At 39.1% G+C, this 18,719-nt stretch overlaps 1 protein-coding gene across 2 annotated transcripts in view; it reads right to left on the bottom strand.

Moving 5' to 3' along the window:
- Positions 1–12,524, bottom strand: part of fstl4 (follistatin-like 4) — a 151,032-nt gene extending 138,508 nt beyond the window's left edge. For both annotated transcript variants that reach the window (XM_057360496.1, XM_057360497.1), the window contains exons 1-2: positions 12,327–12,524; positions 3,153–3,279 (exon numbers count right to left, since the gene is read on the bottom strand). In XM_057360496.1, the coding sequence (XP_057216479.1) occupies positions 3,153–3,269 (117 nt within the window). In that variant the 5' untranslated portion in view covers positions 3,270–3,279; positions 12,327–12,524. The remainder of the gene's footprint in view (positions 1–3,152; positions 3,280–12,326) is intronic.
- Between the last annotated feature and the right edge of the window lie 6,195 nt (positions 12,525–18,719).

Here is an 18,719-nt window from a genome sequence, read left to right as displayed (position 1 = left end):
AGCCCGTGTTCACACTTAACTTCTTTTTTGAGAAGAAAAAGTTGACCAAGGCCTTTTTTAGTAAAGAAAACGCTGGCAGCGTTTGGTTACAAACAGCAGCCGAACGCCAAGTCTTCGTCATCAGTGTCTGTGCACGAAGGCAGCCCAGAGAAACAGATAGGAAGCGTAACGGAAGTCTATTTGAATAACAAACAGAGAGCGTATTTGCAATAACTAATCACATATTTAAAAACTATAATACTAATTTCTCGCTAGAAATGCAATCAGAAGTTTTTGAAAGTGAAAATTAAACTTACATTTATACAAAACTATGCTCCAATGGGCGTTTCGGGCGCCATTTTATTTTTTCGAGCTGGAGCCTTCTCGACCAATCATGTTCCTCGCATGTTGCTATGGAAATGACAGGTCGCTGTCATTGGTTAGCTGGGGAAAAGGAGATTGACATGGGCATTTTTTTTCCAGAAAAGTAGAACTTTTTTCAACCTCTAAAGACGCTCTGAGCTGCAGAAAAAGACGCCGGAGCTGGCGTTCAAAAAAGCGCTCAGGACGTTTTTGAAGACACGGTTTACTCCATAGGATTATAATGTAAAACAGACGCTAGCAGCTTCGAAAAAGAATTCAAGTGTAATCACGTGCTAAGTTTAATATTGATCATTTTTGTCCGTATATTAATTTACAAAACTGATCTGCAACTTACTAATGCTTGCTTTCGGAAAATAAACACGAACAAGTTTAAACAGATCTCAATGTCAATTTCGAGGACAGAATGGCAAATTTCGTTGTTTTTTATAGCTAACTGAAGCACACTGTAGGGCCTTTGAAAGACACTGAAATGAATGAAAACGGTTCTTAATGTCAGCTTGCAGGAGAGCATGGCAGATCTTGTATAAAGTTTTGCCAAAAAAAAAGGGGAAATCCAATCATACAGAAAATTCAGTGGACGTTAATAATTGAAAATTATTAATTTAGAAGAATATGTCAAAAGAAAAAAGGTGTCAAGTAATGGGAGGCCTGTGCCCCTGTAGAGCTCTGAAAATATGACAATGCTTTAAAGCACATTTGAAGTTATGGAATTATGCTTTGAAGCACGTTTAGAAAAGTTATTCTCAATTTTATTGGTAAACAACATGATTCTAATATTTGAAACTTACACAAGGTAAGGGCACAGTCCTATACAAAAATATTTTATTCTAATAATCATATATAGCTTTGCACACTGCTGGCATCTAGAATGATTTTGATCAGCATTTTATTGTTCAAATCAGAGGGCTCTCTCAACTTCTATCTCACAATTAACTTTTTGTAATACTACTACTACTACATTTTATTTATAGGCGCCTTACTGACACTCAAGGTCACCGTACAGCAAACAGTGCAGGCCAATGCAGGTGTTGTAATGTGGGAGTAATGTGCTCGGTTATAGGAGTCTGACAGATAATTTATGATTATAATATTGTTTATATCGTTATCGGAATAATATGGTATTGACCGAAATGCATGAATGTTTCAATATCAATTTTGGCCATATCGTCCAGCCCTACGAGGTGGCCTATTCGTATGAATTTATACGTTGTGAGTTGTACAAAAACAAAAACATAGGATTACTGGAAAAAAGCAATACCCCTAATGTGACTGGCGCGAAAGCAAATTGTACTAAAATGTAGAGATGAGATCGTAGGAATTAGCCAACATAGCCACATCGTAACGTTGGTCCTTTTATCCTGTGGGATTGTGTTCTCCGATAGCACACGTACATCATTTTCATCTGCAAGCCATCTGGCAGATGCTGTTTGCTCATCTGCCCTACATCTGCTGTCAGATGTCTAGAAGACGTCTGTAAGATGTGTATGATTTAGAATGGATGTACAACAGCTCTTTCTAAGATGTTTAGCAGATGTTTTCACACAGCAGATGTTTTCCAGATCTTTAGCAAACATCTTACAGATTTATCTGTGCTATCTGGGTTTGATTAGTACACAGCGCTCTGGAATACAGGAGTCTGATTGGTTGTGACATTTAAAGGTCTGTTATTCACCAACAACAACAACCACTCAAAACTAATAACACACGGTCTTCTGGGTACTGTGGGTCATTGGTGCAGTTTAATATTACACATACCGTAAGTTAAATAAAAATAAGACATACTAATAACACACTATATGGACGAAAGTATTGTGACTGTCCATTCTAATGAACAGGTTTGACGACTTTAGTTCCTGAACACAAATCTTAATGCTACAGCATATAATGATATTCTAGATTCTAATTTTATAGCAACAGTTGACAATGTCCCTGTGCACAAAGAAAAGTTAAAAAAGAAAGGATTCATTTAGTCTAGTGTAGAAGAACTTGACAGAGCTGAGACCAGTCAAACACTCATCACACGAACCCGTCAATGACAGGTGTACAGTCAATTCACAGAAGAAAACCACCCTTCCAAAACCGTTGCAAACATTCGGGTATTATATGGTAAAGCATTAAAGAGACAGTTCACCCAAACATAAAAATCTTGCATCATTTACTCACCTTCAGAATGTTCCAAACCTGTATAAATGGCTTTGTTCTGTTAAACACAAAGGAAGCTATTTGTAAGCATGCCAGTAACCAAACAGATCCCATTCCCTTTTGACTATGGAAGTAAATGGGGGATGGTTTGGTTACTGGCATGCTTACAAATAGCTTCCTTTGTGTTTAACAGAACAAATACATTTATACAGGTTTGGAACATTCTGAGGGTGAGTAACTGATGACAGGATTTTCATTTTTGGGTGAACTGTCCCTTTATTATTTGATTTAATTGAAATGACTGGAATAAATAAACATGCTTATTAGAAGACGGTGTCCCAATACTTTTGTACAGTTACAGTAGTGTACGGATAGATTTAAATCATGTTTTATTGTAAGTCAGCAGGAGATTAGTCAATGTATGAAAGTAGATGAGATCCGCTAAAAAATAATACCAAATGTCAGATATTAAAAACCAGAGGCGTGTATTAAAACAAAAGTCACATTAATGACAGTCGCTGTTTTAATGTCATCTGAGCATCATCACTAATGATTTGCCTACTGAGCTGTAATTCTGATCTTGACATACACAGACTGTTTCATCTCATACTGGTGAATTGGAGGATGTGACGTGACCGAGAGCTTACCATCTCCTCAAGGCCATCTGGACGCTCCTTTCTTTCAGAACCAGCACTGACTCCATGAGCCAGCAACAGAGAAGATCCAAGCAGGCTGGACAAAACCCAAACGCCCAACCAGCCCATCAGTACTGACCTGTCAAGAGAAGAACACAGAACACCTGCACTGTCAAACATCATCACCCTTTCTCACATGAATTCAGCGCCGGTCAAACACTGTCATGGAATTACAGAGAAGACTTTGGCTCCAGTGATCACAGCTGAAAGTGAAAAGCAGATGAACAACATGTGTCTTTTCGCTTAATTACACATATTTGACATTCATCAAATTGATTGTACAAGTCAGAGATGGAAACTTGAGGGATTGATGGGGTAATAGTTCTGTTTAGCAGCATTGTACAGTATATATTCACATGTCCTTTCAGAAAGATATACAGTAGTACACCACAGTGCAGGCCAGTCTGGGTTGAGTTATGGCTTCTAATCGATGGTCATGTGTTTGGCCTTGTGCTTTAAAAGGTCAATTCAGCCTTTCATGACCTCAGGGTTTGTGCCATGCCTTAGTGAAATGCTAATCAATCCACTCCCACTGTGGCCAATCGGCTCTTATTAGAGAAGACCCTGACGATCATAACGCCCCGGATCAATGAATTATAATTCAAACGCTCACAATCCTGAGCTAGTCCTGATCCGCTGAAAATCATGGAAATCTCCAGAAGCCGGAAACATGTGGCTGTGAACAGTAATAAATAGATTCATTCATGAATATAGTAAAACAAGGCCTTAAAACCTTAATGCCAAAGATTTAAGATTGCGCAAGGCCAAACACATGACCATCGATTAGCTTTCCTGTGGCTCAGTGGTTAGAGCATGGTGCTAGTATCGCCAAAGTCATGGGTTCGATCCCAGGGGATTGCGCATACTCAGGTATAATGCAGTGGAAGTCGCTTTGGATTAAAGCGTCTGTCAAATGCGTAAATGTAAGATGATCCTTTGGACATCTCCCTTATATTAAACAGAAAGAATTATAACCAACAGCTGTGACGTTAACATGCATTTGCATATTCCTCGTATACATTATGCCATATAGGCACCATACACGCTGCTCACTGGTCAGCAGAAAATATCAATTTAAAAACTATCAAAATAATGTGGACTAAGCCACACTAAACGTCTGCATGAGATTACAACATGCAAGGGTTAGAACCACAGTAACTAATTCCATATTGTATAAAAATAACTATGCTCATGGTTAAATAACTCAAAAAATGTATGCATTTTATTGCTTAACAACACAAGTATAATTCAGACAACACAAAGCTGTTTAAGGGCTGTCGGTGGGTTTTTTCCTCTGAATCTGGATTTGATCATTCAAAAAATCCATGAAACACCCTGGCACAGTGTGGCTTTTCAACAGAGAGTCAACACAAGTCTTTTCAACACGAGTCTCTCATCAATGGAGTGATGATATACATCAATGGATCAGCTATAAGAACTCAAGCATGGCTTCTGCTAACCAGACGTCATCACATGCAGGTTAATTCCTGCCATCATCTTTAATATTCAATGTTTGTGATTAGGGCTGAAACGATTCCTCGAGTAACTCGAGTAATTCGAATACAAAAAATCATTGAGGCAATTTTTGTTGCCTCGAAGCCTCGTTTAATCCATTTAACTACAGTACACACGGACCGTTATTACTGACGCACAGCCCGCTAAACTCGCATTCACCGTGAGACACACGCATTGTAGTCTGTTCACATGCTCACACATTTGTCTCATGCTGATAAATAAGTGATAGCTTATTGAAATGGTGAACTGCTATTTTAATTAGTTCTATTTTGCGAGTGAAACTTGTTTTCCGGCTGCATTGAGTCCATAAAACTAGATGCGGACTAGTGGATGCCAAATCCTGTTATTTACACATGCCATCTGGCTGTTCTGCGTGTCTGAGTGAATGAACTGCACAGTTTAACGTGCTACACGCGTGATGCTCGTGAATCTGTCCACGTCTGCGCTTTATGACGACATGAACTTCACCTCCAGAGTTGCTCTGAGAGTTTATTTCAGAACATTTTACTGAGTGAAGCTAACACACTAAAAAAATAAGCGTCTTCCGACGACCTGCCAAAATAAAAGTCCGGTTAACTCGATATTTTTATGTGGACAAATATATTACTATTTAATAGTAAAAAAAGAAACTAAAACTAATTTAGATAAACTAAATGCATCATGCATAAGCTGAAGTTAGTTGTTTACCTTTGAAATTATTCTTTCTATTTTTATTAATGTTTCTTATTTATACATTTGTATTAGGCCTATATTGCATTTTGAATGTAATATGGCAATGGAATGTACTAAATGGGTTTAGTTTTCACAGATATTAATGTATGCAATTTCATCAATAAATATGTTAATTTTTCAAAAAAGGAAACAAATTAGTTGTTCATTTTAAGAGACCTGTATTATTTTCTCTTGTATATTTAGAGTTGCTCTAAGTACTTATTATCCAAATACCTGATTAATCGATGGAAAATCAGTAGAATACTTGATTACTAAAATAATTGATAGCTGCAGCCCTATTTGTGATAGGAACTGTCTTTTCAACACGTAAAAACATAGGCTTAAAGACACTTGAAATCTGATAAGAAGCTGAAGTGCAGAATTATGTCATAAAAATGTGTAAGTGGAAGTAAATGCAATAACAAATAGTGGCCTCAACAAGGTATTGGGATACTTGTCAGAGATGTAAAGACGACAACGAGTATTTGCCCAATTTCAGAGAAACATTAATAAAAAACAGTTTATTATCAAATGTCTTGTTACATTACACCATAGGACACAACAGACCTGAGTTTATGTCATTAACCAGAAAAAAAGAACCTTCAAGTTTATGATAGTTTACTAAAAACTATTAACACATTACTGTTAATTGAAATTAAATAAAATATTTGAAATGTTACCTCAGCAATACACTAAAAGAATTAATTGAAAATAAATCAAACATGAACTAAAATGAAAACTGCAATAAAAATAAAGTTAGCTTATATAAGCTTATAAACAAATAAATAATAAAATGACAAAAATAAATTAAATGACCATGAAAACCAAACATATAAAAATAAAAGCTAATTCAAAATATGAATAAAACCACAAACTGAAAACAAAACTAAACACCTGTAGACTGAAATAAAACACACAGGTTTGGTGTGACACGAGAGTGAGTCAATCATGACAGAATTTTCATTTGGGGTGAACGTGCCCAAAGCGCTGTATTAGGAACATGCTCATCTATACTCTGTCGATATAATGTCTCATTTGCATGAGTTATTTCACCATTGTCATGAGCAGGAGAGTCTATTGAAGTGTGAAGAATCCTCCTCACAGACCCTCGATGAGAAGTCATCTGCAGGTGCTCACAAAACCCCGCTGACAGCATTAAACTAGCACATAAATATCCGAGAAGAGCGGAAATTCAACAAAAGAATGACAAATCAGCACCATTCTGAGGCACCGGACGTTGTCTAGATAACATCACGAAGCCTTATTTTCCACACTAACACTGAGATAGAAGAGTGTGCTGAGCACAGGTTTGAAAAGGAGACCAGAGCAAACAGCACATCTGTGTGATGCAAGATTCAATATCATCATGCAGAGCTGAAGTGGAAATATAAAGCTGACAGGTTCAGTTTGTGCTTTTGTCTGAAGGAAGGCCGTAGCTAATCGTGTGCTTTTACATCCCATCACAGAAAGACTGAATCAGATTTCATTTGTGTGAAACTCCACTTAAAGCCATTGATATCTCCAGCATGCCGGATCAAGACTATTTAGACATTATAACTCTATTTAGGCATGATCCGTCTCATGTGGTCAATATGGTTTAATTGATCAGTTTAATCCCGTAGGCCTATTTATTTTTTCCTAATAGTGCTCAAGTGACCTGAAACATGTTCATATGCAGTGTTTTAGACTGGCGTGATAACCATCGTTACCGTTTTCCTTTTTGCCGAAAACACCTACAGTCAGTAGATAATATTAATTGTTTACTACATGAGTCAGACAGATTTAGAATCCATGTGCGGCAGTTTATTGAAAGCAGAGCAAAGCAAACAAATTCTAAATGTGAGGCAGTGAGACACAGTTAAAAAGCCGAATGTCAAAACACATGTAACAGTTCAACCAGGCAAACACAATGACAACAGTAATCCAAGAGACGATATCCAGCAAACGGCACAAGGGTCAAAACAAATAACAACAGGCAGGCAATGACAAATGCTCAATGATGCAATGATACTGCACTAAGTGACATGTGTAATGTAATGGCATGCTACAAACAGGAAGTGAGCAGTGAAGAACAAAATAATCCTCCCTCTAGCTCCCTCTGGTGGCCGGCTGAATAAGATTCTGCCTCAGCCATCACAGATACACATTTACTATACGCATCTTGTTTTTATACTGTCCACCAATATCTATTTTCAATAATATTAATGAAATTATATTATAATAAACAGATACTGTCCGGGGACAGATTATGACTTTGATATGCCCTGGGCACGGACATTTCAGAGGCTCCCTGGCATCACATATTTTACGAGAACAGTGTTGCACCTATGCCCAAATACACAGGATTTAGGAGTGGATCTTTGCGTGTAAAAACACATGACACAGCGCTCAGGAATGGTTTGAAAAAGCACAGCGCAAACCGCGAGGGTCTCGTGGCACTCTTTTGATAACAGAAATTGACAAGTTGCTATTGTAAACAAAAGCTAACAACACTTGTCCCGCCTTCGGGGTCTTCTGATTGGTCAATTGCTGTGGAACTGACATTTATGAGCTGCGCTGTGTGTAAAAATTGAAATTATTTCAACTTGACACAGTGTATTAAAACCATGACGCTGCAAACGGCGCGATGCGCAGGCAGTTTAACACATCCGTCTAGAGCTGTTTACATAGAAAAACTATATGAAAGTAGTTCAGCAGAAAAGAAGTCTTCTGTGTAAAATTCATAAAAAAACACAAATTGGTTTATTTATTTTTAGCAGTACTCGACACCTAAAAAAGCTTCTGACCTTCCCAACTCATATAACGTGGGAATAGGCTTATGCCTTGCATAATTTACATTTCTGCATTAAGAAGACGAGCATTTAACAGTCCGCGTATTACAAATTAAGCAACATCAATCACCAAAGCATTTAACGTACTCGCCCCTCTCAACAGCGCGGCAATGCATTAGGATTATTTATTTGATTTATTCGCTACGGTTAATACTTCACAACTGCAAAAATAATCCCTTTATTCCACAGTATTCAGCGCTTCTTTATTGAGAAAATAAAATAAATGAAAAATGTACACATATTACATTTGCCAGGGCCCCCTGCTGGTCTAGTGCCCGTGCGTTAATCCGTCCCTGATACTGTCACTAATGTACATAACATACTTGATACAATATAACAGTCCGATGAAAAAACCCACAGACAATGATTCATGCAGATTGTGTTGTTAATGTACATCTTTTGAAATACTTAAAGCAATAATGCCATGTATTCCGAAGTCTGTAAAGTATTTTATCATTTTCATGTTTTCATGATTAAACAAACTATCTTTATTTCTTTTCTTATTCTTTTCCTATTTCTGTATTAATTATTCTCTTTATTTATTTATTGTCTGCTTGTTTTACCACATGTTTTCTGTGCAGCTGCTTTGCAGCAACGCAAAATTTTAAAAGGCATTATAGAAATAAACGTGATAATAACAGGAATGTGGCATCTCCAGCTGCAAACTCCATGATTGAAACCATCATATTGTCAACACCATGACACGGCATTCAGTGTCCTTGAAAGGGAATTCATGGAGAAAATGGAGAAATGTTCAATGACTTTAGCCAGAATCAAACTCCTGTGTCCAACTAAAAATCTATGTGTCCAACTAAAATGTAGGAGTCTATTACAGATCATTTGAAAAGTTGAACCTTTTTCTATGAAACTTTTTGCAAATCATTTGAATTTAATTAGCACCTTAACATTGAAAAGTTTCACTCATCACACCGGCTGTGCAATGACAAGCCGCCGCTGTTTGTTCTCCACAAATGCTTTCTTAACTGCCAATGTACAGTAGTCAACAACAAACACATGATCAGTTCAGATTCAGAGCGCTGTTCGGTTATATTCATGGTTGTTTCAAATTTCCTGTTGTTCTCCTTTCTTAAAGGCATATGAAAGATAAATGGCATTGGTCTTTTCTTTTCTATTGTGTCGTATATCTGATTGAAATGGCTTCTGGAATTAACTGAAACGTGTGCTCAGATAAATCATTTACATGTAATATATAAAAAATGAGAACTGTCCAATTTAGACATGGTGACTTTGTGTGATATGGTTAGGTTTTTTAGGGGTAGGATAAGGGGATAAAATATGATCTAAAATCATTACGTCTATGGAAAGTCTCCATAAAACATCATGGAAACCCATGTGTCTGTGTGTGTGTGCGTGTTGTTGCAATGTTTTCAGTCCTCAGGAGTCACGCAAAACAGAATAAGATGATTTTCTGAATGAGATTAAATACTTAAATAAATGGCAGTGAGTAAAACAGAAATATAAACATGTCTAGCATGTTAGACTAGCTGCTGCTTCAGCCGTAACCTGAAATCTGTCCTTAAGTATTCCATAAATATAATATATTAATCCATGAATTTGATCACTATTCTGTGAACCACAAATGTTTTGTTTGTATGAAGCTGTAGATGTGGAAGATTTCATGATGGAGATGCTGTATGTTAATACTGCGTGTGTCGGCGTCTATAATGTAAGTGATATTGTGTGCATGTATGAATTCTTAGGATTCACTTATGAGCATTTTCTGTAAAGCGTTTATTTCTTTCTCTGCTGTTTTTTTTTGTAAAGTTTTCGTGAAAGCACTTTAGAAATACAACTGAATTGAAATGAACTCTGAGGTTACGTTGGTTAATTGTTGGAAATCTGACAGTCCAGATGTTTGTCTCATATTTGATGTACAGTTATGAACATATGTTTTATATTGTTTCCATTCACGGAACATTGTTTTTTAGTAATGGCCATTACTGTTATTACAATTTTGCAGCATAAACTACAATGATTATTATCTTATAAATAAGGATTATATATGTTATATTGGTAATTGACAAAAAAAAAATGTGTCTGACAGCAAAATGAAGATAAATCTCATGTATGCCATTTTATATTATAGGCTAAATATAAATATTAATGATATAAAAAACAGTTTGTTATCAATTTTTTTGTTATATTACACCATAGGACACAACAGTTTATTTGTCAACTACCCACATATTATGACACGCGTGATTATGATAAACATGCACAGGCATAAAAAGTATAAATGGACAACCAACAACAGTATAAACGGGTGAACTGTAGGAATGCATATTATGGCAAATACTGTGAAACCCTTTTATTCACATTTATTTACAGAGAGGATCTGAAAAGATTTCAAGTGTAGCGGTCAATCGCACAACCGTGACCATTAGCCATAATCTACACATGGGGTTATCAACAAACTTCAAAACATGCCAATGAAAAATACCACAAGATAAAGTAGCAAAAAGAAAAAAGAGCACTCTTCTAAATCAATCTGTGATGTTTGCCATTGTAAGTCAGACTGCAGAAACAAGTCATACAAACACACCTTTCACAAATCCAAACAAACACTTGCATATATTGTAGTATGAATATGAATAGCATTATAATATAATAATAAAAATATCTTAACAGTGTTGCGCATCACATTGGATCACATCTGTGCTTCAGATAAAACGTTATTACTGACTTTCACACAAATGCTCCTGTCGGAAATAGCATATTATCTTCTGTTTAAGTGTATATGCATGTATAAATTCATATAAGAATGTATTGTGCACTTTTCACTCTACTCTATAGAGTAGACTCAGCGGTAAAGCAGCGGTCGAGACCCAACAACGCAGGTCAGATGAGAGAGAGTCACGGACAACACAGAAAAACAATCCTACATCCTTTGTACCATACAGTATCATCAATACAATAGCAAGATAAATGGACTTATCAACTTGAAAATGAAGGAGACAATGCTTTCCATATACAGTATGTTGTTATTTACTGTACATCAAACAGGCTATGTTTCTGATCTCCTGTCATCTAAAGTATTGCGTTGTACATTCACCTGTTAACGTAGAGGTAGAAGTCAACCTAGACAGGTTGTGTGACATGTCAGCATCCTCAAAAATCACTAACTAAACTACACAAACTGAAAATAAATAGAAGGTTCTCGGCTAAACTGCATTTACAAAACTGTCAGCTTTCGTTTTTGACCTGTTATGTTCATCTTTTTGCTTATTGCGGGGCCTGTCTGTTCTGAATCTTCTGTACAATATTATACAATTTTGTTCTTGTGCTGGGTTGCAATTTACAACAAAAAATCTGGGTCTTGAAGCAAAACCAGCAGAAAATAATCTGACTTAAAGTTTTTTTTTGCAGACACTTATTAAAATTCAGAAATTATTTTACAACGTACGTATCCAAATAATGATCAATTTTTCTCAGGTTCTTCTAAGAAGTGTCTGTAAGACCAGAAGCAATAATTAATGTATTAAATACAAAATAATCAAAGCTAATGAACTTTTCACCAGTTTAACACAATTCCGTTAAAACTACAATTATTTTTTTCTAATATCTGCCTTAAATACATTTACAAATCACATTTGTGATTCACAAAAATCACAAATGCTCTGAGTCACAAAGGTAAGTGATTGCACAGTAGTTTGCATATTATAATTAATCTCCTATAAAGTATATTGAGTATATAAATGTTCTCACCCTTCATAGCTGTTATCTCTGTATGATCTCTGTGAGCTGTAGTTACACGTATACAGAGAGTTGATAGGCTATGAGACATACAGCACAGGCTGCATGTGAACTAACAGCTGTGATGTGCATCCCATTCAGTGCATTACTGAGCATCACAGCCACATCACAAGAACTGACGCTCAAAAGTGCTGTCGAGATACACACTCTACTAAACGCTGACACATCAACTCGGTTTCAAACACAAAGTGTCAAGTATGAACTCTACTACGATTCTTACTTACGACACACATATAACAGCACATCACACACAGAAAGTGATATAAGCGCATCAAGATTCTGTGCGTGTCGTTACCTGTCGTGTTCCTCCAGAGAGACAGAAACGATGCGCTAAATGTTCTGTGTATGTGTTCCAGAGACTCCTCACAGACCCTCACAGTCCACACGATCACATCTCACTCCATACTTCAACTGACAGTGACCCGCGTTATTCCAGCTCACCCTATTTCTGCTGCGCTCTCTCCTCTCTCACACATAGCCTGCTCACACAATCCTCCCGACGTCACCCACACACACTCCTGCCGACGTCACGCAGTGCATAAAACACGCACACACACACCGCGCTTCTCTATAAAAATCTGCGACGGGAATAAGAAGACATTCACATTAAAGTGTCCGTGTGACATCTAATATCCCGTGGCGTGGAGCTTAGTATATTGATTATAATACAGTCTTATATGTACTTCTAACTCGAACCTATTTAAGTCTTGAGCTTTAATAATGAGAGTAGTCTGGTAAAATTATATAAGTATTAAAATTCAGTACTTCACAAAACGGTTACATTAAATGCGAGAAGACGTAGTGAAGCTACACATGCGACATAAACACTGTAATGTGAATCATTAGGGTTTTTCCGACATAGCAGACATATGGGAGACATGGGGCTAGTTGTTACAGTTTACATAACAGTGAAGAATAGTTTAGAATACTAAATATTTCTAAGGGTTCATGTTTTTAAAATCAAGTCCGTTTTTATAAATGCAAGCCTTAAAGTCTTGGTTTAAAAAAAACTGATGTGAAGCAGTGGTGAAGAAGCAAACATCTAAAACATTCTCAGATATGTTAATGTAGCTCTGTCATGACCCTGTGGGAACAGAGACTGCGGAGACTCAATTGCGGGAATAATAGAAGGTTTTATTGAAAGTTCAACAATATATTCCACCATGGGACACCGGTCTCGGCCATGGGAATCACAGGAGAGAGAAAACCACTTCGGGAGAATCTGATCAGAACGGCCCACAGGAACCACGTGAGTCTGCAGGGAGAAGACTTGACCCAACGGCACTCACGGAAGATATGGAAGTAGACCCAGTCCGGGAGATTCTGGGCCCGGTTGCATAAAGCCCCTTAAGTGTAATTTTCCCTTAAGTGTGTCCTTAAGTATACCTCAAGTTTTACTTAAGTTATTCTCCTATTGTCTTTGGTAACGGAAAATCACCCCTTAAGTGTCACACTTAAGGGAAAAACTTAAGGTGCTTTATGCAACCGGGCCCTGACCCTTAAAGAGAGCGCACGCAACGGGGAGAAGCCTCGACTGGCTGATTCTTCCCGAGAAACATGGCCCGATTAACCCCGAACTAAGGGGAAAACCATGTAGTGCCTGAGACCGATCAGACACGCAATAACTAGTTATATTTCTAAATATAACAACACCATACCCCTCACCCAACCAGCAAGCTAGTCGCCAGGGGGTTTACCCCCAATCTGCAACTAACACTAGGCGCAGGACCAGATCTCTGGTGACCATAGCAACCCAACTCAACTTTATTTATATAGCGCTTTTTTACAATTTTCATTGTTACAAAGCAGCTGTACATAAGACATATTGACTATAAGCAAAACAATTAAAGTTGTACCTGCAAAAACAAGAACCCACACCAAACCATCAAGATAAGAGTATTTTACGACCGAATGGAATGTAGGGAGATGAACTCTCTTCACTCACTTTGAGGACAAACATACAATCCTAAAGACATCTCTATAGAAATGTACATATATTCATTTATAACCTTTCCATGTATTGATGTTCTGTTTTTATGTCTGTCTTAAACATTAATCCAAAGTAGTTTGAATGAATGTGTGTATAACTACTAGAATTATTAGATTTGTAGTAACTCATTTAACCAAGATGATATGTAGATCATGTTTGCTGTCTATGAGGCGCATTTGTGATTTCCTTAATGTTAATGTTTGTTGGGTCTTGGTAACTCTTTTCATATTAGTTTTATCAAACTCTTAGAAGTTTTCTTAGTGAACATCCAATCAGCTTCCACATGCAAAACACCATGTGGAAGACAAAGACAGTTAACTTTCCCTCCGAAGGTGCCATCTCCTGATTGGGTCAGTCACGTCTGTAGGATGTGACATCGTTACAGTTTAAAGGAGACCACAAGAAGAGTCTCTTAGTGTTCGAGGTGTTCGAGTTGTTTCGAGGGGTTCGAGGGGTTCGAGGGGTTCGTTCTTTCTCTCCTCTCTCTCCTTGCATTTTGCTTGTCTTTTTGTCCGGGTACTGTCCGTGCCACATCTACAAGGGTAGAACTATCTCTAAAGGATGGACTAGAAGAAGACTTCACCTTTGACCCCTAAGTTTGTGCCAGGCTGCGGCCTCGTCTTTCCAGATACAGATTCTCTGCATAAAACTGGTTCTCTCTGATCACTTCCAGCCAAGATCCACTGGAGCCTCAACAAACTGCATCAGGACACTTTCTTTCTTTTGATGGGCAAGACATGCAAGTATCATACTTAGTCTTATTAATGGATGCATGGAGCATTATTAATCCTTTTAACAAAGGTGCTTTACAAGAAATAAATTGATGTTTTGTTCAGGCCATTGATCTTCTGAATATCAAATACTGCCATAAATCCATGCTTTGTTCTTCTCTCTGCTTCAACTTCAACCTTCTTCCAATGCTAAACTTTATGTGTGTGTGTGTTAGATTAGTATGTGTCTAGTCTAGGTAATAAAGTCCTGTTTTATTTCACACGTGACGTTGTTTGTAGTTCACGCTCATAATCCCTAGTCCCTAAACATGCAGATAGTTGCTATCTGCTCGTAATGCTAAGTGATTTCCCCAAATCATGAATTTGATCCAGATAAGTATAATTGATCATAATCAATTAAATTCATCCCAATTTGGTCTGATATTTGTTTCCCTTACAAAGGGTGGTGGAGAATATATTACTTATAATTGTGATCAAAGCTCATGATAATTCTTACAAATTTGGTGAAGAATAGTGTTGAAATAATACTGTTCCTCATTGAATCCCCTACATAATTGGTGGAGAATATATTACTTATAATTGTGATCAAAGCTCATGATAATTCTTACAAATTTGGTGAAGAATAGTGTTTAAATAATACTGTTCCTCATTGAATCCCCTACAACCAAATGACTAAAGGTATCACTAGTACTAGACTAGGACAAGACTATGATCGGTCAGGAAACGACTGCAACAAACAACAGTCTGACACAAGACGAGAGAACGAGAGTAATTAAATTGAGGAAACCTAAATAGCGGGAATGAACTGCATGTGGAAGATATTGAGGGACCAGGGGAAGCTACTGATCGGGACCGAGCTACACGGGTGAGAGTGATGAGGTGATGGGAAACCGGTGAGGGGAAAGCCTGGCAGGGAGACACGGTGTGGGGCGAGTGACGCAGACACCAAACACATGTAAAGCTGTCAAACAGCACTCCATGTCTTCAACTAAACAAAACACACGCCCACACAAGACACAAAGCCACGACAAGACTGGGATCATGACAGTACCCGCCCAGTGGCGCCACTGGGCACTTAGGGAGGGGGCTCACCTCGTCTCCGGTGGAAGTCCACGATCAGCGACCGGTCCAGAATATCGCGAGACGGCACCCAACACCTTTCCTCTGCGCCATAGCCCTCCCAGTCTACCAAGTACTGAAAACCCCGTGCGCGGCGACGAACATCCAACAGTTTCCTGACAGTGTACTTACATTGAGCGCAGACAGGGCAAGCCAACACGAGCTGTCTAACATCTGCGGCCATGGAGGGCCACCAAAACCGCTGGCGGGCAGAGGCCAGGGTTCCCCGGATTCCTGGATGGCCGACAAATTTAGATGAATGACCCACTGCAAGACCTCGGGGCGCAGCGTGGCCAGAACAAACAACCACCATCCCCTTGGGGAGGATAGCATCGGCCGAAGGCTCCCCCCAGGGACCTCGAACAGACGAGAGAGTGCGTCGGGTTTGACGTTCTTAGATCCTGGCGGGTACGAGAAGGTGAAGTTAAACCGACCGAAAATAGTGCCAAGCGGGCTTGGCGTGAGCTCAGCCTTTTGGGTGAACGGATATATTCAAGATTTTTATGATCTGTCCAGACCAAGAAGGGCTGCGCTGACCCCTGCAGTCAGTGACGCCACTCACCCAAAGCCAGATGGACCGCCAGCAGCTCTCTGTTACCGATGTCATAGTTTCGTTCTGCAGGGCTGAGGTGGTGAGATTAGAAAGTGCAAGGATGCTCTTTCCTATCACGACAATAACGCTGAGACAGAACCGCGCCTATCCCGACATCGGATGCATCGACCTCAACAATGAATTGCCACTCAGGTTCTGGTAAACAAAGCACAGGAGCAGAGACAAAACGAGACTTGAGGTTATCAAAGGCTACCTAAGCTTGGGGATTCCACGTGAACGAAACCTTGGTGGAGGTCAATGCTGTGAGAGGAACAGCGATCTGGCCGAAACCCCGGATAAATCACTGGTTAAAATTGGCAAAACCCAGGAACCGCTGTAGGGCTTTACGAGAGTCGGAAACTGGCCATTTGGCGACGGCTTTGATCTTAGCAGGATCAGGGTTGATAGCTTTAGGAGAAACGATATGGCCAAGGACCGAAACTGTGACGGCGTGGAATTTGCACTTCTCAGCCATGACAAAAAGCTGATTCTCTAAAAACCGCTGGAGAACCTCCCTGACGCGTTGTGCGTGTTCCTGGAGAGAGGGGTAAAAAATAAGAATTTCATCCAGGTACACAAAGACAAACTGATTAATCATGTCTCCCAACACGTCATTAACGAAGCCCTGGAAGACAGCAGGAGCATTGGTCAAACCAAACAGGAGAACCAAATTCTTGTAGTGTCCCGAGGGTGTATTAAATGCCGTCTTCCACTCGTCCCCCTCCTGGATACGAACCAGGTGATAGGCATTGCATAGGTCTAGCTTAGTAAAGGCCAAAGAATATGCTTACAGGAAAGGGGACAAAGTCTTGTATAAACAGGCCAAATTCACACTGGAAAAGGAGATCAGACCTCTTTGCCCTAAGCATCAGGGCAAAGAGGAATTATTCTGACAACTTAAGGAACAAATTCTCTTCAAGTGATCCAGTGATGGAAAGGTCTGAAAGATATCACCAGTTACAAGACACCATCCCCCAGCACTTTGGAGAACCAACAACTAGCTGACGACTTGAACAAGTTTTATTGCCGGTTTGAAAAAACACCCCACACCCGCCCTGAACACCTCTCCACACAGCCATTCACACCTTCAGCAACCCCCCTCTCTCCCACACCTACAATTGAGATCACTGAAGAAGATGCGCGCCGGGTCTTCAGAAAGAACAAAAGAAGGAAAGCACCAGACCCAGACGGTGTATCACCAGCCTCCCTAAAAATATGTGCTGACCAGCTGGCCCTCATCTTCACATAGATCTTCAACAGATCACTGGAGCTTTGCGAAGTCCCTTCAGGCTTCAAACGCTCCACCATCATCCCAGTCCCAAAGAAACCCAAAATTACTGGACTTAATGACGACAGACCTGTGGCTCTAACGTCTGTGGCCATGAAATCATTTGAAAGACTGGTTTTGGCCTATCTGAAGGACATCACTGGTCCCTTACTGGACCCCCTGCAGTTTGCCTACAGAGCAAACAGGTCTGTGGATGATGCTGTCAACATGGGACTGCACTTCATCCTTCAGCATCTGGACAGACCAGGGACCTATGCGAGGATCCTGTTTGTGGACTTCAGCTCCGCTTTTTACACCATCATCACTGACACCCTTCAGAATAAACTGGCACAGCTCTCCGTCCCCACCTCACCTGGATCAACAGCTTCTTGACAGACAGGCAGCAGTTAGTAAAGCTTGGTAAATTAAAATCCAACACCTGCACCATCAGCACTGGGATCATGACAAGCTCTCTTTCCTGTGTGATTATGTTTATCATTATATCACTGCACATATAGAAACAGATGTGGCCATTGTTTCATGTTGATTATGAAGTTACATTTATGTAATTAGAACCGAATTCTACTGTGAATCTGACTGCTGGTGGTGTGTTGAGACTGTCACTTGCATCACTTGCTTCAGAGGTTTGCAGTATTGCTCCAGCACTAATAAAGTTTTTTTCTCTTTTGTAATAAATGTTACATTGGGCATGAATATTTCAGACACACATGCATCTTTGATGCTTCACCCTGTATTATTCCCCATAACTGTGTCACCCCCTCTCTGCCTTTGAAACAGTAATGTTGAATACTGTTCTGCTGTATACGCAAAGGCTTGTTATAATGGATGCCATACAGTATTTAATGAGTATATATAATAAATATATTGTATGCTGTGTGTGCTTTCTGTGGGTTTACACCCACTTTTAACATTAATCTGCTAATATTTCTTGTGGCTTCAAATATCATATTTTTAGTGGGCATGCAAGA

This window comes from Triplophysa rosa, linkage group LG19 (genome assembly GCF_024868665.1).
Source record: "Triplophysa rosa linkage group LG19, Trosa_1v2, whole genome shotgun sequence".
Classification (NCBI taxonomy): Eukaryota; Metazoa; Chordata; class Actinopteri; order Cypriniformes; family Nemacheilidae; genus Triplophysa; species Triplophysa rosa.
This window is presented reverse-complemented; position numbering and strand designations above follow the sequence as displayed.